The sequence below is a fragment of the Aulonocara stuartgranti genome (genome assembly GCF_965226115.1).
Source record: "Aulonocara stuartgranti genome assembly, chromosome: 7".
NCBI lineage: Eukaryota > Metazoa > Chordata > Actinopteri > Cichliformes > Cichlidae > Aulonocara > Aulonocara stuartgranti.
In genome coordinates, this window is record NC_138945.1 from 59,776,630 (window position 1) to 59,801,161 (window position 24,532).

At 39.1% G+C, this 24,532-nt stretch overlaps 1 protein-coding gene across 3 annotated transcripts in view; it reads left to right on the top strand.

Annotated features, from left to right (window-relative positions):
- The window catches only part of LOC309710430 (uncharacterized protein), a 44,295-nt gene extending 20,304 nt beyond the window's left edge, over window positions 1-23,991 (top strand). Inside the window, exons 6-27 of one of the 3 annotated variants that reach the window (XM_082539865.1) lie at window positions 1,989-3,544; window positions 3,635-3,900; window positions 4,287-5,097; window positions 5,391-6,429; window positions 9,232-9,320; window positions 9,452-9,527; window positions 9,645-9,770; window positions 11,029-11,137; window positions 11,361-11,428; window positions 11,531-11,763; window positions 12,445-12,492; window positions 12,614-12,744; window positions 13,693-13,719; window positions 14,173-14,266; window positions 15,057-15,128; window positions 15,414-15,702; window positions 16,022-16,216; window positions 18,217-18,358; window positions 18,497-18,555; window positions 19,136-19,273; window positions 19,376-19,521; window positions 20,656-23,991. In XM_082539865.1, the coding sequence (XP_082395991.1) occupies window positions 1,989-3,544; window positions 3,635-3,900; window positions 4,287-5,097; window positions 5,391-6,429; window positions 9,232-9,320; window positions 9,452-9,527; window positions 9,645-9,770; window positions 11,029-11,137; window positions 11,361-11,428; window positions 11,531-11,763; window positions 12,445-12,492; window positions 12,614-12,744; window positions 13,693-13,719; window positions 14,173-14,266; window positions 15,057-15,128; window positions 15,414-15,702; window positions 16,022-16,216; window positions 18,217-18,358; window positions 18,497-18,555; window positions 19,136-19,273; window positions 19,376-19,521; window positions 20,656-20,799 (5,858 nt within the window). In that variant the 3' untranslated portion in view covers window positions 20,800-23,991. Of the gene's footprint in view, window positions 1-1,988; window positions 3,545-3,634; window positions 3,901-4,286; window positions 5,098-5,390; window positions 6,430-9,231; window positions 9,321-9,451; window positions 9,528-9,644; window positions 9,771-11,028; window positions 11,138-11,360; window positions 11,429-11,530; window positions 11,764-12,444; window positions 12,493-12,613; window positions 12,745-13,692; window positions 13,720-14,172; window positions 14,267-15,056; window positions 15,129-15,413; window positions 15,703-16,021; window positions 16,217-18,216; window positions 18,359-18,496; window positions 18,556-19,135; window positions 19,274-19,375; window positions 19,522-20,655 lie in introns of those variants that run through there. The other 2 variants (XM_082539866.1, XM_082539867.1) reach the window with 2 other exon arrangements.
- The last annotated feature ends 541 nt before the right edge of the window (window positions 23,992-24,532 follow it).

Consider the following 24,532-nt stretch of genomic DNA (forward strand, 5'->3'; position numbering starts at 1 on the left):
GGAAGTTTATTATTTCATGTTTGCTTGCATACTGTTTCCAAAAAAGTTAGGACACTAGCTTTACTTTGTTGTCTGGGTCAACTTTGTTAGTGAGAGACAGAGGGAGGCGCTGAAAGGTTGCTCCAATGGAGAAAAACACAAACACAGTTTACAGTTAATAGCTTACTTACAACTGGGCTACACTGCCCATGAGGCTACATTCTTTAGGGCTATGCCTGTAACACTCTGCCTATTGCCTTCACATTATATAACTTTTTAAAATATTTCGCCGCATCATTATACGGGCTGCAAGTAGGGGTGACATGGGCTGCGAGATTGAGACAGAGGAATTAGAGCCTCTTAATACGTGTTTCGTTTGGGTTTCCACCAGGGTGGAATTACCACAAATAGAGAGGGGACAACATAACGTATGAAACAGGAAAAGATCGCCGTGTAATCCCTTTAATTCAACAAAGTAACTGTATTCTGAATACCACCTTTTTAAACGGTAACTGTAACAGAATACAGTTACTCATATTTTGTATTTTAAATACGTAACGCCGTTACTCACCAGCACTGCATATATGCCAATTTTAAATTTAATGCCAGCAACATGCTTTATAAAAGCTGGAAGGACATAGTTTGAGGAATATCTCATAACAAATTAGGAAAATTATTATTCAATCAGGGTAAAAAAGATAACTCTACCAACTGTGGTATATAATATCATTAGAAGATTCTGATAATTTGAGAAAAATTGACAATAAATGCCCTTTATCTTTAAGACAGAAATAGACAAAGAACATACAAAGATGTGTTCTGTAATTTCACAAATTAAAAAAATATTTTGATTCATAGATTCAGTTCCATTTTATTATACTTATATAGCGCCAAATCACAATAGTTACCTCCAAGTGCTTTATATTGTAAGGTAAAGACAATAATACAGAGAAAACAGAGAAAACCCAAACAATTATATGAATATCTATAAGCAAGCGCGTCAGTGGGAAGGAAAAACTGTCTTTTAACAGGAAGAAATCTGCAGCAGAACCATCTGTCCTGATCACTGGGGGGTCAAGCGAGAAAGAGATTAATAATAACTAATGTGTATAGACACATGGTGAGTAAAAAGATGAGTAAAGAAAGACACTCAATGCATCATGGGAAGCCCCTAGCAGCCTAGACATTGCACCGTAACTAAGGGAAGATTCAGCCCTAACTATATGCTTTATCAAAAAGAAAAGTAAGCCTAATCTTAAAAGTAGAGAGCGTTTCTGTCTCCTGAAGATGTTGTGTACTCTAGGCTAAAGCAGCCATTGACCACCTGGCTTGTTTTCAGCAGACACATGACAATCTGAATAGTTATAGGTTCCACTGATGCACATAGCATGGAAAACTTAATTTCTTCGAGGCACCATTAATGCTGAACAATGATTCTGTCAGTGAGAAGCTTGGTTATATCAGCAAGATAATGGAAAATTCTGTACATATTACAAAGAGTCCAAGCCTGCTGCCTGAAGGCAAGACCCGTCACCCTTTAGCACATAATAAAATTAACATAAAATTCCCTGAAGTGATTACCAACTAAAATTCGATTTCAAGCAAAGAAGCATTTTGGAAACATTTTGTTTGAAAAAAAAATCACCAGTATTTTATATATTTTCTACACTTCTCTAATAAAATCTTTTATATGATTAAATCTTCTGTTTTTTATTTATAGGTTGCATGATCTCCTTAACTTTTTTGGAAATTATTTAATTTGCTTTGCTGTTTAATATGCATGATTTCCTTAAATATTAACCTGTTTTTCTTTTCTTTTCCGTTTTTTCATACAGATGCATGTGTTTGCCTACGTGTGCTCCCTCAGTATTTTGGTTTTGCATCTTGCTAGCCAAAATGACTTCAGATATGCATGTGCAGTTTTTTTTAATCCAAATTGCATGACTCATTTGGGGTTTTTTTTAATAAAAGTTTTTTAGAAGAATAAAATATATATTTTATTACAACAGGTAAAGCACTAGACTACACTAGCAAAACGACTGGAGTCTACCCTTTGATGACTACTGCTCAATACTCCCAGATCCCTGCAGCTGGGTTTGGTGTAAATAGTGCTCTAAGGACATCAGATGGAATAGTTTACTCCTCTGTTGCTGCCCCAGTTCCATCCACATATGCAATTACGACTCAGCCAGGTTCTGTCTTTAGCACAACCTTAACACCCACATCAATAGTCCACAGCCAGCCATTACCACACCCATATGGCTTTATCCCCACTACAGACCCTGGACAGATAATTCCTTTTGACTCTGGGCTATCTAAAGATTTTCTACCTACAGCTTTGGCTGACATCATAACTGGTTATCCAGAGATGTACTCTGATGCCACCCTGGAAGCTATTGCTGCTTCTCTGGATGCCCTAGCTTCTTCTCCAATATTCCCTGGCTTAGATAACACCAAAATGGCCCAGTATCAGATGGAGAGGGAATTTCTAGAGCTAGAGAAGCTTAAGCAACTATGTCTTGCAGAAGAGCTGGAATGGGAAAGGCAAGAAATCCAGCGATATCGAGAACAGGAACAGCTTATGGTCCAAAGGGAGCTTGAGGAACTTCAGGCTCTGAAACAGCAGCTTCTCCTTCAGCAAGAAGAGGAGCATCATGCCCACATGGTGGCTCAACAGGAGACCTATGCACAGCAGAAAGAGCAGTTGCAGCAAATTCAGCAGCTCCAACTGCAACTCCAGCGGCAGCTAGACGAGCACTATGGTAGTACTGGTCCCACTGGAAATCTTCTAGATGCTAAATATGCAGGTGTAGGAGACAGTGGCCAGTACTGGCCAGTCAGAGATGAGTCTACGACTCCATCTGCTGGGACACACATAGAGGAAAGTCAAGATTTAGTAAAGCTTCAAGCTGATCAGGACATAGGGAAAAAAATAATTGATAGTGGGGTGCAGACAGATGATGAAGACTCAGCAGAGAAACAACACGTTGGAAGGAGAAAGAAAAATAAAAGAAACATTGATAGCTCAGCTCAGACTGACGATGAAGACCAAGATGAATGGGATGCTCCAACAAAAGCTCGGCGACGCTCTCGAAAGCATAGCAGTGATGGAAAACATGGCTCCAAGGTCTCTAGCATTGCTATCCAGACAGTGGCAGAGATATCTGTCCAGACTGATCACTCTGGAACTATCAAGCGACCTAATGTCCAGATGGACACAAAAGTAGAAATCATTAAACATATATCAGCTCCAGAGAACTCTCAGAGAGGTGGAAGTCTGAGCTGTCAGACAGACTCAGACAGAAGACATGCTCCCACTGAGGTGGGCTACAGCACACACCTCTCAGCAGACATCCCCGCTAAGTCCAAAACCTTCTATACTACAGTTTCCCCACTGTCCCCAGAAAAGTCACTTGGAGGACAGAGAATGTTGACTGCAGACCCAACCAGATTTTCTTCTGGTCCTCGGATATTGAAGGCTGGTCAAAAATCTCTATCTGACCCTAAGTCCCTTAGTCCTTCCACAGAAGACAGGATGGGTGGATACTATGCAGACAGCTATTCTGTAAGTCATATCACATATGAATGGAAAAATATGAGCCGTCATATAGTAGTCTGAATTGACAAACTGATTGTTTGATTGTTTTTATTCTAGAGCCGAGGCTCTCCCTCTAGTACAGGTAAGAAGGTAAAGAGAACACTGCCAGATCCCCCTCCTGAAGATGACTCCCTCTCAGGACGGTCAGGCTACAGCACCAACTCTGCTCGACGCCGTCTAGCTCGTAGTACAACTATGGCCCGGGCAAAGATCCTGCAGGACATTGACAAGGAGCTTGATCTAGTGGAGAGAGAATCTTCTAAACTTCGAAAGAAACAGGCTGAGTTAGATGAAGAAGAAAAAGAGATTGATGCCAAGCTACGGTGAGACACATTTAATTTTTTTAAAATCATCGCAGTTTAGGATATAAAGTTACCTATACTTGTATTACTGTATTAAATTAATAAATAACTAATACCTCAGAAAATGATTCAAGCTAACTCCACTGCATCAGTCATTGCATCTCATGCCATCAATCTTCCTAATTCGTCTGCATGATTCCCTTCTTACCTTGATAGCTTATGGGCAAAAAGGCTGCCTTGACATCTCTCAATGAGACTTCTCAACACTCACACATAGTAACAGGTATTAATGTGTGAGAAAACAGAATATTGTTTGCCACCTCCCCTGGTTTTTATTAGAACTTTTGAGTACTAAAATTGTAAAAATATATATATATATATATATTTATTTCATTTATTTATTCAAGGTACTTGGAGATGGGTATCAACCGTCGTAAGGAGGCCTTGCTGAAAGAAAGAGAGAAGAGAGAAAGAGCCTATCTTCAGGGTGTGGCAGAGGAGCGAGACTACATGTCTGACAGTGAGGTCAGCAACATCAGAGAGACCAGAGGTGATGGTCTTGAGAGACCACGGACAGCTCCCCAGTCGGAATTTGAGCAATTCATCCCCCCACAGACAGAAGCTGATTCCCAGTACAACACACTAACTAGTCCCTACTCTCACTATGGCCAGTATGTTCCCCAGACCCAAACCACTAGCCACTACACCCAACAGAACATGTATCAGCAACAATCACTTTACCACCAACAGGTGTCTCCTTACCCAACCATGTCCCTCTCCCATGCCCAGACTCAGCCAGGCAGCTACCAACATGCTCTGCTCTTGCAGCAGGGGAAGCAGCGACAAACAAACCTGTCTGATTTAGAGCCCAAAATCACCACTAACTATGAGGTGATACGCAACCAGCCACTGCTCATTGTGCCAACTTCCACAGAAAGTGGATATGGAGTGGCTCACCTAGGGGGCAAGTATGGAAGCTTGGACTTGAGGTTAGGACTTGAGGAGAGGAGCATGGCCTCTAGTCCCATGTCTAGCATTTCTGCTGATTCTTTCTATGCTGATATTGACCACCATAATGCCAGGAATTATGTGCTGATAGAAGACATAGGGGAGCTCACCAAGGCGTCAACAGGGCTGAGCAATACTGGCTTGGGTTCTGGATTCAACTTGCCTGATAAGGAGATGTCCAAGGCAGACAGACTCAGGCGCACAGCAGAGGTAAATCCCATACTGTTAACTTAGTTTCTAGTTTTTGCTACCTTTTTCTCCTCAGACAAATGCTAATAGCTCAGAATGTTAGTGTTTCTTGGTGTTGGCTCTTTCATTTAAAAAAGCGATTCAACAATTTGAAGTGCTGATTCTCCAGTTTTATTTTATTAGGCTTGCATGAATGTAGAAAACAGTGTGACTGATATAGCCCTTTTAATTGTTCAAAACACTTCAGTGTTTTGAACAATTACACAATAACACTTAACATGTGGCGTATAATTTTATCTATTTTTTCCGTTTAGGTGGCAGAATTTTTAGGCTCATCTCGGCTTCAGAGTTATGGCAAAGGAGAAGATGATACTATGGAAGAACCTTATGAGCTGAAGCTACTGAAGCAGCAGATCAAGCAAGAATTCCGACGAGGAACTGAGGGACTCGAACACTTGACTGGTCTGGGCTTACCACAATATCTCCCCAGTGACAGCAATTTTCGCCATTTCCCTAAAGGAGAGAAATATAGCATTGGCAGGCTCACCCTTGAAAAACAGGCTGCAAAACAACTCCCAGCGGCTATGCTTTACCAGAAACAGATGAAGAACAAAAAGGCCCTTATAGACCCTAAGGCCATCACAAAATTTTCCCCAATTCAGGAGAGTAGGGACCTTGAGCCTGAATATGGTAGCTACATGGGATCTGGAGCGTCCTCTGTGTCCAGTCTGGCTGCTAGAGCTAGGCTACTTCAGGATGAGATTACATTTGGGCTAAGAAAAAACTTGTCTGAGCAACAAAAATATTTAGGCTCCTCCTTAGGGGCCAACCTGTCTGGTTCTCTTAATCTTGGTCAGTCTCTTGGACTTGGCTCTACTATCAGGGCAACTGCCCATGATGATGGCACCTACCCAAGTGGTACCCGTTCTCGCCCCTCCTCCCGACCCTCTTCAGTCTATGGTTTGGATCTATCTATTAAACGGGATCTGTCCAGTTCTTCATTAAGACTTAAATCAGAGGGAGAGGTTCTAGATGCAGCGTTTGCCCCTGGGGTAGCCAGAGCAAAACCCACTAGTTTACCTATAAGCCAAAGCCGTGGACGCATCCCCATTGTTGCTCAGAACTCAGAGGAGGAAAGTCCTCTGAGTCCAGTGGGGCAACCAATGGGTATGGCTAGAGCTTCAGCTGGTCCTCTCCCTCCCATTTCTGCTGACTCCAGGGACCAATTTGGGTCAAGCCATTCCCTCCCAGAGGTACAGCAACATATGAGAGAGGAATCTCGGACTCGTGGCTATGATCGAGACATCGCATTCATCATGGATGACTTGCAAGGTGCCATGTCTGACAGTGAAGGTAAATGGAGCCTAAGACTGCTTCAACAATTTGACCATATCGACGTGCTTATCATGCATGCTAATACTGAGTGGTCATATTGACTTTCTGGATTAACTGTTTCTTTCTCAGTTATCAGTGCTCCAGATAATTATTGTTGTCTGTTACAATATTTCCCTCTGTCACGATAAATGTAAAGTCACAATTTTGCATGATTTTTCCTTTCTTTTAATTATCGTGGTCAGCGATACATAACACTCTTTGTTTATGTATGCCACGTCTATCCATGCTTTTCTGTGTCATTTCATCAGCTTGATGTTTGTTTGTTTTTTTCAGTTTAATTTATTCAATGTCCTTCCTTATTCTTAGACCCCAACAGTTCTAAAAATGTTAAATTAGATCCTCTCTAGAATCTATGTTATCTGTTTATGAACTACAAAGAGATATGCTAAGCAAACATACTGCTCACAATGCAGCTGCCTTATTTTTTGTATAAATTTCATTAAAAATCTGAGCAATATTGAACAGCCTACACTGGAGCCCTTTTTCAGTGGCACAGAAAACTTATAGAAAAAGAAATACATACATTTTTAAGGTTCTTCCTTTAGTTTTGCTCGAAAACAACAGCAGTAAGTTTAAAAGAGTACTGCTGAATCATGGTGATATACATGTTCTGCAGATTCTACAGGTATTTTTGTTTCATTCTAACTAAATTGCTAAGCCAGTGCCAGGCCAATTTAGACATTTCCAAATGGATGGTTTATATAGATCAAAAAAGATGTAATGCAGTAGCTTTCTATAAAGCCGATGTTGTTGTGTATACTTAAAGAAAATTGTGTCAACTGTGTTAAGCGTTGATTCTGTAATCTTTCAGTTTCTAATCTGGTCTTATTTTCATCCTTGCATGTACATCTGTTTTCCATTTTCATCTTAATAAAATTAATGTTTTCTGCTTGTTGGTTGTTGCTGTGGATGTCTCCTTGTGGTGTGAGATGTCTGTGTTCCCCGGTGATTCACAGCAGATATTGACATGCACTGTTTCCATTTCCATAAGAATGGGACTGGTAGTGTTCCATTAGTTTAGGTAAATCCAGTGCCTTTATAATTATTTATCTTTTATTTGGTAAGTATCTTGTATATGAAGTAGCATTAAAAAGCACAGGGTCTGATGTAATTGTCAGATAGTGCCAACGAACAAGAATATCTTCCGCAACTTTAGCTTTGTTTCAAGGCCAATTTTGAGGAATCAATGTAAATACATTCTTGTTGAGACAGAAGCATTTGTCTTGACCTTACATAAAAGTGTTCATCTGCCTCAATTGCAGCACAAAGTGAGTCCATGTTGGCTTTGAACAGAGATGATGCCAGAATCTTTCATGAAAGTATCAGACACGGTAGAGTATCTTACAGCATAGTTAAAGTTACTGCCTCTCATGATAATGTGGCTCAATCTTGATATGGCTTTCCCTCCTAAAGAAACATCTTATATGTTTTGTTTGGGGGGTTTTTTCATAGTGCTTCTGCTTAAATTTGTGATCTGTCTATCAGGCTAGTAAATGCAGTAAAGCATGCATCTCTTACTATTGCTTTTAGTGCATGTGCTGAATTTTAGCCTACTTGCAGTACAAATCTTAGTCTTAGCACTCTACTTCCTGTAGCTTGATAGAAGAATGAACATATGTTGAACAAATTTCTTAAAAACATATATAACTTTGTACCACAGCTGGAGGCCCAAACTGGAATATAGAAGGTGAGACGGCATCGCAATTCTCATGTAGTTACTTAGAGACTGTATGCCTCCATGCCGCATATCATGAATGGTTCACTTCTCTGGCTGAGTTTGTAAACATACCAGATTCATTCTGGAATGACCCACCTCACAATCGTATACAATACATATCATTTAGTGACTCTTGTAGTTGACATGTCAGTTCCATGCTGGTATGAACCCCATCTTAATGACACTCGATATCTTTTATGTGTCATACACTGCAGAGACTTAATTTATGTGTCATTCAGGAATGTTTGCACTGTGGTTTTGTAAACATATCAGACCCATTTCCAGTATTCATGTCCATGCACTAAAATAAATGTGTGTTGTGCATAAGTGTTACCAAAAACATGCAGATTCACAGCACAAAGTATTTTAAGATCTTCTATAGAATTCTGAAAACCAATGCTGCCATCATATACCAATTTGTTCAAGATCTAATGCTTTCAAGATATTTACAAGATATGTAGCAGTCTATTTTCTGTTTGTGGGCTTGGCTCGCCAATACATAGAAAATTCTATCTTTGTTTGGATTCTTTTACATTTAACACCAAAACAGTATTTCAAAGTTGAGATATTACTATAGCTTTCAATATTTTGATTATTTTTGCTCTTAAAGGTATGATTTAGAATTGTGATGGTAAAATAGAGCACGAGACTGTCAGTATCTTCCAGTCGTTACTTATAAATGAAGATGGTTTGGGGGAGACTTCCAGTACACAGTGCTGTAAAATAATACATAGAAAATAAAACGTTCCAAACATTTAAAGCATATCAATTTTTATCAAACTTGAAATTATTCATACACCATTTAGTATTTTTAGTAGCCATCTGAGCTCACACTTGTGGATAGGATGGAGCAGAGTTTCTGTTTCTTTGCTTTCACCTATCCAGTCAGGACAGATCAGAGATCTTCCTGCCTTTTAGAAAATCTGGGTGGATGTGTGACAATTATTCTTAAATACAAAAAAAGAGATTGCTTGATTCTATGCTGAAAGCTTCTAGTCCCTATTTTCATGCATAGATTTTAATGCGATCCTTTCCTTGTCTAGCCTACCACCTGAGAAGAGAGGACACAGATTGGTTTGATAAGCCAAGAGAAGGGCATCCTCAGACCGGGAGTGTTTCAGACAGGAGACAGGTGCAATTCAAGCTAATAATATTCAGCTTGGTCCTTTTTTTTCCACTCCATGTTTATTTTTGGTTTTAATATGTAAACCCGGAATGTTTTCTGCTTACAAACATGCTTCTTTTAATCCTGTGAATTTTCAGATGAAACTCGTGCCTTATGCCTTCCCTCACACTCGCATCAAGCTTAAGAGAGACATGAAGGACTCCAGTGTGTCAGGTATAAAACTATTACAAAATGCAGACATACAGTTATCGTACAACCATAAAAAAATCACAAAGATTGTCTATTTCTGTTTTTGTAATTAGGATTTGTATCCCTATTTTTACCGTTTAGGTAATGGACTTGGCATCCGTGTGGTAGGTGGTAAGGAGATTCCAGGGAGTCGTGGAGAGATCGGAGCGTACATTGCCAAGGTCATCCCTGGTGGGGTGGCAGAACAAACGGGGAAAGTTGTGGAGGGTAAGAGCAGAATGAAAAAGATTCTCAAGGCTCAGGAGAGTCATGATCACAGTGCTTTTTAAGTGTTGATGATTTTAGGGCCGTTTACGCCTTCAGTAAAAATTCATGCCTAAATCACTCCAGATGGAGTTGTGACAGGCGGCTGTAGCCTACTGTGTGTTGGTTTGTCATGTGTCTTTCCTCAACACATCACGCGCAAACACACCCTCCACATCAGTGGGCTGTGTTAGTCATTAGACTATATTTAGCGTCCCTGTAAACATACAGATACAGATAGACAGGCAAGCACAGATAAACACACGCACACACACACAGTGAATTACCATGCAACAATCCCTGCTCAATTTGTTCTTGTAGTTTCTGGAATTTCAAATAATTGATGCTCTAATCTTTGTTTAGAAAGAGAAGCGCCTGAGTACTGATTGCAGTTCCACCAGTAGTTTTAATGAGATAATTGGTTCTAGCTTCTTATTCCATTTAATTCTGATATAGCTTACTCCCTTTTTGTCTTGCTGAACAAGAAAAAAAATTTTTTTTAAAAAGGCAAGACAGTAGGTTGGCTGGTTTACTTTCAAGCGTGTGCTGTATGCTATGCATATGTTTATGTTCTGTTGAAAGAAACTGGCAGCAGAACATGCCTTTAGGTGCAGTGTGAAATAAAGTGGGGGAGGATACAGATTATACACAGAGAACAGAGGGAATAATCTAAGAAGAAATACTGGCTCATGCATGAGGATACGCACTTATTAATGTGAGCCTTTATTGTCACAGCAGCTGGTGAGTTGCTTCGTAAGCAGAAGTCTAATCTGAAGACCAGGTTTCAGTTGTGTAAGTGAGGCCTCATATTTCTTTGGCCCTGGGTGGAAAAATTGAGTTTGCTGTGATTTGTTTTGTGTATTACATCATAAATATGCAAATATTAGTGGTTATTTCTTGTGCTGTTGCTGTGTTTTTACTTCTAATATGCTATTTTTTCTACATTATTCTTTGTGAGAAACAAAACATCTAATATAATCATCGGCAAAACTCTTCTTTCTTGCTTTTGTGCTGGGTGTTGTTCCAACAATGGAACAAAGCCAATGCATAAACCCAACTGAGAATAAAGAAGAATGAAGACAGAGTTAATTCAGTTGAAGAGCTGTTTGCTATTACTATTGTTCTGTGAGCATGAAAACTGCACTCTCTGTTCTAACACGTTTCATGTATAGAGATGAGGGGTAGTCACTCATTTTGCATGCTGGCCTTCATCGTATTACAGGAATGCAGGTGTTGGAGTGGAATGGAGTCCCTCTAACGGGAAAGACTTATGAGGAAGTGCAGTCTATTATGGGCCAGACATGTGCAGAGGCGGAGCTTTGTGTGAGACTGTGAGTAACATCTGTCACCATTTATCCCTCTATCCCACTGAAACTCCTACATGTTTAGTCACAAAATGGTGACTCTGCAGCCATGAACACCTTCTCTCGTCTTTCCTTCCCCTTCTGTTCGTCCCACACCCCTTCATCTGCCAAATATCCACTCTGTGACTGATTACTCCTACAACGCACTGGTTGTTATTCCATTATAAATTCCCTGTATGGATCCAAACAGCGACCTAAACATGCTGTCTGACCCTGAGCACCCACAAGCCCTGGAGCACCATGTCCAGCTTAAGGCTGGTATGTACGAGAATTTGTTGCTACGTCTGCATGCGTGCATGCGCCTGCGTACATGTTTGACATAAATAAAATGTGAGTCACTATATACACTCGTCTCTGTAGGTGGACAGCGTTCCCCCGGTGTGGATCCTAAGCAGTTAGCTGCAGAATTGCAGAAGGTGTCCCAGCAGCAGGCACCTGGTATGGCTGGAGTAGGAGCTGGGGGATTGGGGGTCCTGTCTGCACTAGAGCGCTCTGCCCTCCTCCACTCTGGTACTGGATCGGCTGCCTCCAGTGGGGTGCCAAGCCCTGGCCAGCCTGCATCCCCTGCAATAAGCAAGAAGCAGCGACACAAGGTAATGGATTTCATCCATTAAAATTATTTTTAGTGGCTTACCTCACACACATTCTTATTCAAATTAGTCTTTTGTTGACATTTCTGTGAAATGTGTTTGCTTTAAATAAATGAAGTGAAGACCGCAGGCAAGTTCAGCCAGGCAACTCGAGCTGCACTGCATCAGACAAATGAAACATTCTCCTTAAATCATATACCAAACACAACCTCTCATCTGGGCATTCTATTTAAGAGTCTGGGTTTCTCGTCTCTCCCTCTGCACAGAGCAGCTGGCTGCTTCGACCATCCTAGCATCCGCATGTAGGGTCAAGGGGGATAATTACCTATCAAACCCCAAATTCGCAGTCTGATGCTGCAATAAAGAACTCATTTTGAACACGAGATGTCTGACTAAACTAACTAATGGTGTCACACTACACCGACAGACTTTCCTTTCTAACACACCGATCAGATAGTCAGTGTCCCCCACAACGTGCATACGTTCAATGAAAAATGTTAATATCTATTCTACAAGGGCACCTCTTTCACCAGTACTCTATTAATATATACTTCAACTTAATCCCAGGTTAATGGCTAAAGTCTGTTATTGTGGGCCAGACAAATTTGTTTGCCAAATCATTAAACTATCAATCTAGAACCACTCCACCTCCTGACCTCTCTGTTTTTGTTCTATTTTTTTTAGCAAACAGAGATGATGAAGATGCCTCATCCCATCACAGGAGAAATTCAGGTTAAAACACACACACATGCAAACAAACATTAAGAAAATATCACTATTTACCCCCAACAACATAAAGATGGACCCCTGTAGTTTCTCTCATAGAGCCTCCTCTACACTCTGTTTCAAACAGCTCCAGATCAACTATGACAGAAATCTAGGAAATCTTATTGTCCACGTCCTGCAAGCTAGAAACCTGGCCCCAAGGGATAATGATGGCTACTCTGACCCTTTTGTGAAGGTCTACCTTTTACCTGGGAGAGGGTGAGCTTTTAGCATTTTAGTGCTAACTAATATGTGTTCTGTGTCTGCTTTTCTGCCTTTGTGTCTGTTTTGTTTTCTCTCTCCCTGTTTTTTTTTCCTGACTTTGTACTGACTTTGCTGTATCCCACTGACTAACGTCTTAAGTTTGTGTGAGAAAATGGTATAGGACATGATGATATGAGGCAGTCATTTCTGCAGTAATTTGATTCGATTTGCTTTAGTCTATAAATAAATAAAGTGAGTTGTGTTAGACTTTACATAAAGCTGTAAGAGGCGGCCTTTTTCCAAATTGCTGCATTATAATGTATCAAATTAGCTGGCAACAGAGAGTCCACATGGTCAACCTCATGTTCTTACTCTTTCTACTTTTGGCTAAAGTGAGTGCTTTGGTTTTGTCCCTAGGTGAGACTCCTTCTTATCGGTGTCGACTCCACTGTCTTCCTAAGAGCTTGTGAATAGCAAGAGAGAGGATCGATGCAGCCATTATCTCCCTTGTAACAATATCTGCTCTTAGATAATGCCTCCATCAGGCCTGTTTATTAGATTATGCGCTCTCTCCCTCAACCTACACGCTGTATAGGTTAAAAATGTAAGCTCGTTGAGAGCACCTTTGTACTGCTGCTTTATTGCAAGAATATATTTGAAATGCATCTGTCTGACATTAGCAAAAGAGTTCACAGCCGCAGTGTCTCAACAAAAGGTCAGAGTAGTGAATTTCTCATTCACCTGTGAGCCAGTAATCACTGTGAGGCTTTTTGGTCTTGAGTCATATCTACTGTGTAGGCACAAAAACAGTGATTTACCCTCAAGAGAATATTGATTGCCTCAGCTCTCTATCCTTTACTGCCTTTTCTTTGAGCTCTTTGAGCTTCTCTGACTGTTATTTTGTATTTTTGCTTTTCTTGTTTGTGATATATGCCCTCCTCTTCCTCTTCTGGACTCCCTCAGCCAAGTCATGGTTGTCCAGAATGCAAGGTAGTGTGGTGCTGATCTTTGTTTTTAGTTGGTGTTATGTTTTTATTTGTGTAATTTACCCATCCAAAGTGGTTTTCCATCCTTTTATTGTGGCCTTTGTTGTTCGTCCAATTATCTGCTCTATTTCACAATGTTTAAGAGCACTTCTGCCATTACATTTTCTCTCCATGCCTCTGACTTTGAACTCTCCTAAGCTTCTATCTCTGTACTCATTTGAAAAAAAAATTTAAAAGCATCTTACTCAGAGCAGACAATTAACAAAAATATTTCAGTTTGTTTGCAATCTTTCTGGTGCCTCCAAATAAGGATATTGACCATTTTCCAAGCAGCATCTATTCAGCCCATTTACTGAGCATTGCAGTTTTGTGAATGTTGCCATGGGATCAAGCAGTGGAGAGATTTTTAATAATGTATTATTAACAACCAATCATTCTGAATGTCATGAATTATCAGTGCTGATAACAAGAGAAGGACCAAGTATGCCCAGAAGACCATGAACCCAGAATGGAATCAGACTGTCATCTACAAGAACATTCATCTGGAGCAGGTACTGTGCAGACCCTCTCTTCCTGTCCCACACTAAAACGCACATGCACACAAACATCTTCCCACAGTCACTCTTGTGTAGTTACTGTATTTGTTGTGATCCACTTTGGGCAATGTGGAAGCCTCAGCGTCTTATACGACACTTAGAATTCCGTCCTCATGCTCTCTCCCTCGGGCTGTTTTCAGTATCCTCCATGCAGCCTCTTATCAGCACTAGCAAACCTCAAGTTAACAACCGACATTCTTGCTCTTACAGTGTCAATACAGACACTTTAACTGCATGCCTTTTTAGCAAAAAGAGTAATAGAAGAGTGTTAGGTAATCATGCCCATGTGTGCTCATCTGTGACTGCTAGAGGTATATATGGTTGCTTGTGTTTATTCTTAGCCATCTGTGTTTGCTTGTGTTGTTTGTGACAGACACCACCATCGTCTTACCACAGCCTTAAAAAAAAATCTGCAGCGCATACTTATATAAGTATATCTGTATATGTTATGTCCTCCAACATGCTTCCGAGTGTTTCTATACACGTCCACGTATTTGCACACATGCATTTAACAACTCGTGATTTCCTTGCTGATTAAATTACCCCCTCATTAGCATTCATGGCTGCACTCATTTAGGCACGACTCATTCAGTGTACACGAGCTCGTTTCTTTTGTCCTTCATCCACCCACATTCGCACAGACAAACAAGCTCACACCTCACACATTTTGTTCCCTCGCACGATCGCCTCAACGCCTCACCATAATCTGTGACCCTCTCTTTACTTATTTTTTCTTTCTTTGAAGCTGAAGAAAAAAACGCTGGAGGTGACAGTGTGGGACTATGACAGGTCCTCCTCCAATGACTTCCTTGGAGAAGTAAGTGACTTGTGAAGCCGAGTCTGCCATCTGACAATGTGAAATTTAGCTCACTTTTTCTTTTTCTTTTTTACCAATTTACCTCATTAAAGTGGTTTTTGCTATTTTATTTTATGTTGGTTTATTTTTATTGTTTTATTGGTGGACCTGCGTTTCTTAACTTAACTCTCTGGTCAGACAAACACCAAATTTAAACTTGGCTTCTATAACTATATATATTAAATTCCTATTTATTTTGTACTGTCTCACTCTTTCTCTCTTTTATTTTCTCTTATTGTCACTCAGGTACTGATTGACTTGTCAAATACCACCCAGCTGGACAACACTCCTCGCTGGCTGCCTTTGAAAGAGCAGAGTGAAAGCATTGAACACAGCAGAGCCCACCATGCTGCCCAAGGTCCGTCAGGGTCTGGGTCAAGTCAGGGACATGGCCAGGGCCAGGGCCACATTTCAGGTTCTGGACAGGGGTATGGAATGAGTCTAGCACCAGGGCAGGGAGATGGGAGTCATGATTCACCTAAAAACTCTGTAATCAAGAGCAGAAGCCATGGAATCTTTCCTGATCCAGCTAAAGGTAAAGAATCACCTCATTCTTACAGTTAATGATTGCTAAATATCAATTAATTCCATATAAGTAGTTTTAAGCAATAAATAATATTAATATTCTTGGCAGGTATTCATAACCATACCTTGAACACTGTAAATACATACATATCAGTATTGCATGGAACAATCAGATGACTGTGAAATATTATTTGCACCTGAGAGGGGTTGGTTTATTTACAGTGTCTTGCAAAAGTATCCGGCCCCCTTGAACCGAATACTCTTGCAAGCCACTGTATTTTGCAGTTTTCTCTTTGGCACTTGTAACCATTCATTTAATATTCCTTTAGACATGCAAATGATGCCTTTGGAAAAGTCACACAGTAGCCCAGGCAGTTCCAAGTCTTCCTCCGACGGCCAACTACGTTCCCATGGCCCTTCCCGAAGCCAAAGCAAGAGCAGTGTCACTCAGGCCCACCTTGAGGATGCTGGAATAGCAATTGCTGCTGCTGAAGCTGCCGTGCAACAATCCTGCCTGCAACCAAGTAAATCCTTCCCCTACCCCTGATAAACCACCTTCGAAATGCACCTTTTCCCCTTGCATGCAAGCTTTGTAGAGATTGTTTGATAAAGCCTTGAATTGCTCTGCATTCATCTCCTTAACAGTTTACCTTGCCTTCTGCTCATCTCATCTTGCTTTTCTGCCAGCACAAAGTCACAGTGATCTATCTCATTAATATAACTGTTAAGCAAAAAGCAAGGCAGATAAAGAATCAAATAAGTACACAAATAAAAATAAACTTGCTGTGAAATCCTATTTAATACACTATGTAATTCTAAAATCTTATTTTTAGAGATGGGGCTCATTCAGTTTACTAAATTGTTATGTGTTGTTTCTGATATTTTTCACCAGTTTAATATTTTGGCTTTCTCTTTGGGCATCTTAAATAGTTAATTAAATGGGATAATAGTTTAAGAAACTACAAACATAATTAATGGATTATTTTAACTTGTAGTATTAGTATTATTAGCTAAATTAGAAATCCAGACCCCTCTGTTTCTACATGGACTGTGCATGTGCCAATCCCAAGCATATGGTTTCTACAGAACCCCGGTGTGGAGATCTCCAACCCCAGTACAGAAACCAAGCTAGGATGGCAATCCCTTACATGTTGTATGTTCTACTGTGTTAACATGACTTAAACAACATCCATTACCTGTGTATAATCCTCAATGTGATATCCTCAAAATGAACTCTAATGGTCTACTTCTTTACAAAGGAAAGTAAACTCATTGTTGGAGGTTTTTATACGCATGCAACTGTAGATTCCCTAGCTATTATTTCCTGGCCACAGAATATTTTGTGGAGCTGCAATATTGCTGTGTATGTGCATGTGTGTGTCACAAGAATTAACCCCTAGAAAAGCACACACAGAGGCAGACACAGGTATGGCACACAGTCTTCTCGCCCTGCACAGTCCTTCCCTATTCCTCCCACCTAAAACAAAGGGGGCACAAATGACCCAGTCAAACCTGGAAACACAGAAACACCAAGAGGTTTCAAAAGTCAACAGGAGGTTCACGCTGCACTCACCAGCCAGTGAGTGTAAAGCGGTCAGCTAACCATGAGGGAAGCAGAAATGTCAAGGGAAGGTGAGGCAACATAGGAAAAATGTACTCTATAAATATATAAATAAATCATATTAATCAACAACTAAAAAAACTACTACTAATAATTATTATTATAATTAAATAATTAAAACTAAGCCTTCCAAATAAATGAATGTGTAAATATTGATATTTCTGTTGTAATTATTTTCTGTATGTAGCACTATGAATGTCTGGAAATGCACATATTCATTTTATATATTATTTCATTATTTATATATTTATTTTGTGTCGCTTTTATTATCGAATGATTTTGTTTTCATTAGGAACAGAATGAGTAATTATTGCATTTCAGTAACAGACTGTGCTTCAAACACATTGTGGTCACACATCATCTTTCAAAAATACACCGAAAGTCACCGAATGTGTTTCAACAGTAATCTTCACATATTTTCCCAAGTTCTTTCTTACTGCAAAAGCATAACAGAAACCAGCCAGAGCCAAGAAAGAATATTTAATTGTATGAACAAACTGCCATGCCATGTCCTACAGTGAATTAATCTTATTTTTTTTTCATTAAATTTAGTGACCTTCATTTAGTTCTAATGTAGGGATTTGCTTCGTATTACAGAGATTTTACACAGCACTGTTACGTAAATGCAAGGAGATGCTGACATTTACAGTGATGCCCTGTTATGTGATGCTTAGTCAAAGTTGTCAAAGTTATGTGTGATGGAGAGTGCCTCTGTCAATGAGTGATAGCTGGGTGTGTGTTTTGTTACATACAGCACATGTCTTGGGCACCCATGCATGTGTGGTAAAAGCTGGGTCGTTTAACATTCTCTGTTTGTTTGTTTTTTATGCAAGTCATTTATTTTGAAGGAAAAAACTGAGTGATTGATTTCCTCAGTATCACACTCAGTATTGCCACCCACAGGACCAGGACACCGGCTGAGTGATGTTTCAGGGTCAGTGGTACTATCTGCCCCGAGCCTGGTTGGAGACGCTTATGGAGGTCTGGATAGTGAAGATGGAGCAGGCACAGGAGTGGACAGTGCCATTTTTCAAGTGCCACGGATGTAAGACTGTTTGTAGCTCCATGCAAGCATATTATGCATTAACGGTTGTTAATGTATATGTCATGTTATACTCTTTTAAATGTATAAAACAGTGTTCATAAATTCATTTGTTCTGTTTTTTTTTGTTTTTTCTCACAGCGGTAAGACTATTCCTAATGGCACAGACAAAAACCAACTTGAGACTGCAGAAAATGAAGGCAAGCTCTAGAAATGTCACGTTTTCAAATGTTTGCTTTCTTGGTCAGAGGGCTCCCCCTGTTGAGTGTTTTGTGCAATGGTGGTTTTGTTGTATTTTTTTTTCCAATTTCTTTGTAACCAAGCCACCTAATTAACTGCCTCTAAATGTTGTTGCTAATGTCATTATTAAGTTGCGAGGTCAAATTGTCAGCTAAGTGCTTATTGTCAATGAACAATATTAACCCGAATAATAACTTACTGCACGGCTTGAGAGAAGTGGTTGCCATGCTGTCCCACAACTGCTGTTATATCTACATTTCATGTAGCTCAGGTGTCACGATGCCTCCCTTCCCTCTCTAGTTTCAATTTGTTACAAAGAGCAGAGGGTCATTTTAGGGTATAGCCTGGCAGCTGTTACAATGATGAAGGTCGGGAGGTCATTTCCATGGTGCCTGACAACTAATTTACCAAGTTTAAATCAGCTTGTCTTGTAAAATTCTTAATTATTTCAGGACATGTAGAACTGGTGAGATACACGTGAAACTTTGGCGATATATTCCCTGATGTGATTTTGATTTTGCTCTTTCTGTTTCGTGTTAGCTGGTAAAACACAAGTAATGGGGGAGATCAAGGTTGCTCTCAAGAAGGAGGTGAAAACAGAAGGGGACCAACTGGTCTTGGAGATCCTTCAGTGCAGAAACATCACTTACAAGTTCAAAAGCCCAGACCACCTGCCAGGTGTGGAACCAATCAGTACTGATGTACATGCATTTTGATTTTTTAATCTCAATAGTCCTCTTTTTATGAATTCATATTATTATTTATCCAACTTGCATCCAGATCTGTATGTGAAGTTGTATGTGGTGAATGTGGCCACCCAAAAGAGGATCATTAAGAAGAAGACGAGAATTTGTCGACATGATAGAGAGCCTTCTTTCAATGAGACCTTCAGATTCCCCCTAAACCCAACTGGACACTCCATACAGGTAGTGTACAACAGGCACCTAAATAACTTTCAGACCCCTGCTAATTGTCAAATACGATGAGTCAATAAAACTTAATAAATCATGATTGTGTTAGAGTCTGGACAATAAAGGCTATTTATGACTGATACCAATATTTGGTGATTTAAAAATCCAATATACTTGGCAATATTCTGTTGGGTTTTTTTTCTTTCAGACACACAAAACATAAATAGATTTCCCTAATATTTGTTATGCGTATTGACAAGGAGTCACAAATATCCCATAATATGAGAGTGTTGTTTAAAAATAATCGTATTTTATTATTACAACCAGTTGTGGATGACTAGTTTACACTCTTCCCAACTTTTTTTGTTGCGATGAGTGAGAGACTAGGCTGGTTAAGCACGAGGACACAGTGAGTATTTAGAAAAAAGTGGGTTTACCCCCCAAAATTGTAAAAAAAAATAAAAAATACAAAAATACAAAATGAACTAATAATACAGGGCCTTTAAAAGAAGTCAAATGAATAGAAAAAAACTTAATCCAAAAACAGCAACTTGACATATCTCCAGATTAACTACTCAGCAAACAAAACTGAGCTAACTGCAAGAACCAAAGGGGACTTAAATACTGGCTGATCAGGCCAAGTTGATACATAAGGGGAACACAAATCCTAACAAATTATCTAACACCAAACAAACAAAGCAACACTTAGTTTAATAATTACTTCAAATCAAAAATACCCAGCAGAAGGCTAAACAAGTCACTTATGCACATCTATGGGTGGCAAGAGCTGCACTTGGTATGGCCCAATCAGCACTTCAATATATAACACAGCCCAACTGCAGAGGTGTGTGGCTGCAGGTGCGGCCATAAGGCCGTGTTTGTAGTGTTCCAAACATAGGGAAGTTGCAGAGTTTCCTCTGGTACTCACAACGTGGTTAAAAGCTGTTTCTTCTGCTGTAAATAGCTCATATGGGCTCTAAAATTTCCAGGTCTATAAAATGCATTAAATTTTAGACTTATAGATATACTTGTAACAATCTGCTTGCAACTATTAATAATCATACTGAATAACATGCACTTTTTGAGCTGGCAAAGCACATATAGATAACTTACTGACAAATTCTCTTTGTCTTTCTCATGCATTCCCAGCTTTTCTTGGTGTCTAATGGAGGGAAGTTCATGAAGAAAACCTTGATAGGTGAAGCCTACATCTGGCTTGACAAGGTGGACATGAGGAAGAGAGTGGTCAGCTGGCACAAGCTGTTCGTCAGTTCCACTCAGACCAACCCCTGAACACCACACCAAAAAGATCCAGATGCAGCAGATCAGCCAACACTAAATGCAAAGTGCATAGTTCAGAGATGTGACAAAAAAAAATGAATAAGAGAATGAGAATAAGAGCAAAGAAAAAAGATTCCTTTAATTCGTTGCTTCGGTTTATAAATCATAAAATAAAGGTTTATTATGTGCTACTAACATTGCAATTATATCAGTCCAACACTGCCAGCACATTTCCACCTCTTCCCATTTCAAGTCTCTGCTGGTTTTGGATTTAACATGCAAACATAAAAAGCTGGCACTGATAGACACTCAGCAGCAATATGGCTTTGAGGGCAGTGACGTCTTTCTTACCACAGTTCTATTTCCATAATCCACGTGAGACGCCGAGATGTGATTCTGCACTACTGAACAAACATATCTAACAAAGGGAAAGATGAAAAACAGAATCATGGAATTCATTTTATTTCCTTCATATGAGAGACGTGGTTGTGCTACGATCGTGATGTGTGTGGATTTAAGTGGTCTTGGAATATTAACTGATGAAGAAATGCATACATTTTTTGTACAATATTCTTTCAGTTTCATTGAAAAAGGAAAAAAAAACACAATAAAGAGCTTATGTAGGCCTGAGTCAGACAGTTGACCTTTGCTGTGGGATGAGGATTAAATGTACAGCACTTCTGATTGTAGATATCCCACATGCAAATATAAGAGCATATCAGAGAATCACATTGTACAGTGTGACGTTTATATAGTATACACAGATATCAGATGCAGAATATATCTAAATATAATATACAGTATAAGAGTTGTTCTCTTGTCACTAGATTATATATACAAATATATATAATATGGGACAGATACACAGACTTGTTAGATTGAGGCTGTGAGTGGCGCACTGACAATCCAGTAATCTATGGTGTAGGCAGTCACAATAACTATTATGTGAATGTGGACCTATGTGAGCTCAAGGATGTTAATAATCATGTTCAGTAGCTCCCTTGGTTCTCTGATCACACTAATGCACCACTATATCGAACAGGGCTGTGACAGAATAAAAATAAAATCCAAGGTCAATGACAACCTCTAGTGGCTGATTACTATTTTACTAGCATGATATTGTTAGGAAAGATTAGAATTAAAATTTAAATTAACAATGAACAGCATCTGCTGTGTTGAATGTTACAACTGTGGAAGGTGAGTTTCACACATCCGTCTCAAGTGTACAACATTTTGCTTTAAGATTGTTATAGTGGCTCAGATTTTGCTAATATTTCCTTCTGTGTAGTCCATTGTCAGACATGTAATTCATACAATATGTGTCAAAATCCTCTGTAGATCTGCAACTGTCATTACTTCAGTATGACAGCCCTGCTGTCTCTGTGTTAGTAAGTCCCTCTGGTCTGAGTTTTCCCTGAAAATTATTTCAAAAGGAAGAAAAAAAAATGCTTTACCATTCAAACGTCAAGGTTCTTTTGTGTGTCTGGCTGTACTGTAAAACACTTAACTATTTTGTGTCAGTGACTCCCATTACAACACATTGAACCAGCCTCTTTCACTGCCTGCAACCAAAACACTCAGGCCCACTGGCGTACAGTGATGTATAGGATCAAATGAAAGCATGGGGCCTAGTCTCAGTACTAAGGTGTGAGTAGGTGACCCATGTATTTATCTGTATTCGTCTTACAATGTTTTGTCACCTTTACCTGTACAGAATGAAAAATTGACCCTCAGAACTACTGTTAGTGTGTTTAGGCACATCACAAAGCCAATGCAACTATTTATAATATATCACTGGAGACTACAAACATAGAGCAAGATGTCACTTATCGCCTATAATAATTACAAAGTAAAACAAACAAGCAAACAAAAAAGAGTATAGTGAGGAAGAAAACAAGGTTAATTTTTCAATGCTGACAATTATTTTGTTGTGCCAACCGTGATTTATGTTTAAATTCTTAACAGTTATATTTCTTTTTTACATTCCAGATCCATTGTTTCATTTGAAGTAATTCTATGCAACATATACGTTTGAATGCATTTGTGTTTTTGGAATTAAAATGTTTTAACTGTGAACATATGTTCTCAAAATAACTGTAAGAAAATAACTTTAATTTGTACATCGATGAAAGAAAATATGAAATACTCTGATTTTTTTACTGATTTTAATATATATTGACGTTAACGGCTGTTAACATCTACATGGATCTTGTGCACTTTATTATTGCGTTGTCTCATTTGTTCCATCATGACATGCGGGATTACGTGTTTTGTGTTTATGCACTGAAATGAACTGAGTCATGGTGTATGTGATGGCAGGAAATATTGTGGTGTGCATTTTGTATCTATGTGGAAAAAGAAAAAACATGCAGACACACTGGGGTTCCTAAACGTAATGCACAATGTGGGGGGGGGGATAAATATCACTCTAAACTGCATCATGCTCTCAGTGTACTTAAAAAAGTTTGTGTACACAGTACAGTAAATTAGACATATTATCTCAATGCTCAGCCTTGACTGTTCAACCCCTGTGTTTCATTAGACTTCACCCAAGCTAAATACTGTTTGTTTAGATCAGCTGTTGCCTGTAATCGTGAATCCATTCATTTGTTGTTGTTCTGAGGGGTGTGAATGTGACTCAAGTTGTTTGACATGTGTACATAAAGTGTTTATTTTCTACAAAGATTGAATGTTTATATTGTCCAAAGTCTGAGCATGTGAGTGTTGAAAAAAAAAATCACAAAAGACATATAATTGTACAGCAGTTCATGTCTATAGCTGTAAAAGGGGAGTTGACTGTGTAATCAAAACCTGTGCTGTCAACCAATGACTATGTGTGCAACTACGTCCCGTAAACTGCTGAAACAACACAAAGGGGGAAAAAAAAATCTACTCAACTTCAATAGTTGTCTAAAACTTTATGTTTTGGATGTTGCATGTTTTGTTGATGGTTTGTCGGTATATTTTGCCTAAAGATTACGTTTAAAAAGAGAGAGAATATGTATAGATTTATCTGTATGCTGAGTGTAAAGAAATATGCTTGTAAAATTGTCTTGTTTTTCACTCAGTGTAAAAACAAAACATATACTGTTATGGTTTTGTGGTTGTACACAGGATGTGTTGAGATATGCAAATCGTGCTGTAAAAAAAATCAGCGTTTCCCCTGAGTCTAAAAGAATAAATATTAAGAAGAGTTATATTGCACATTTGGAGTTGAGCTTTGTTTTGTTAACAGCTTTCTTTATTATTACTTAAAAAATAACTTTTTAAAGTGATAATAGACCTTGCTCTGTTAATTATTTTAAGGAACAAACTCGTTTTCTGTGTTTGGAGCAGCTTAATCATTATTTGTTAATTAGACGTGCCTACGGACACGTGAATTCAACTTCTGACCGTCTGCTCCATGTGGACACTGCAAACTTGGTCTTGAAAGAAAAACCTACATTAAGTATGCACAAACTGACATCCTAGTGCCAAAAACAATTTAAAAAAGGCACCGTGATTCTTTAAAAATTGTTTAGTAGAAGTGAGTTTGGAGTGGAACACATAATCGCTGTACCAATTTGCCGTGCTTGTGATTATGATGTAGACCTATTTTCAACATCCCATTGTGGTTTATTCTCATCAAACAGATACGAGTTTTGTGTCTATTTTTTCGTTTGTTAAATTTATTTATTTAAATTCTCTCTTTTCTTAGGAGTTGAAAATTATCACCATCTACACAGCTTTAACATTAGCTAAATAT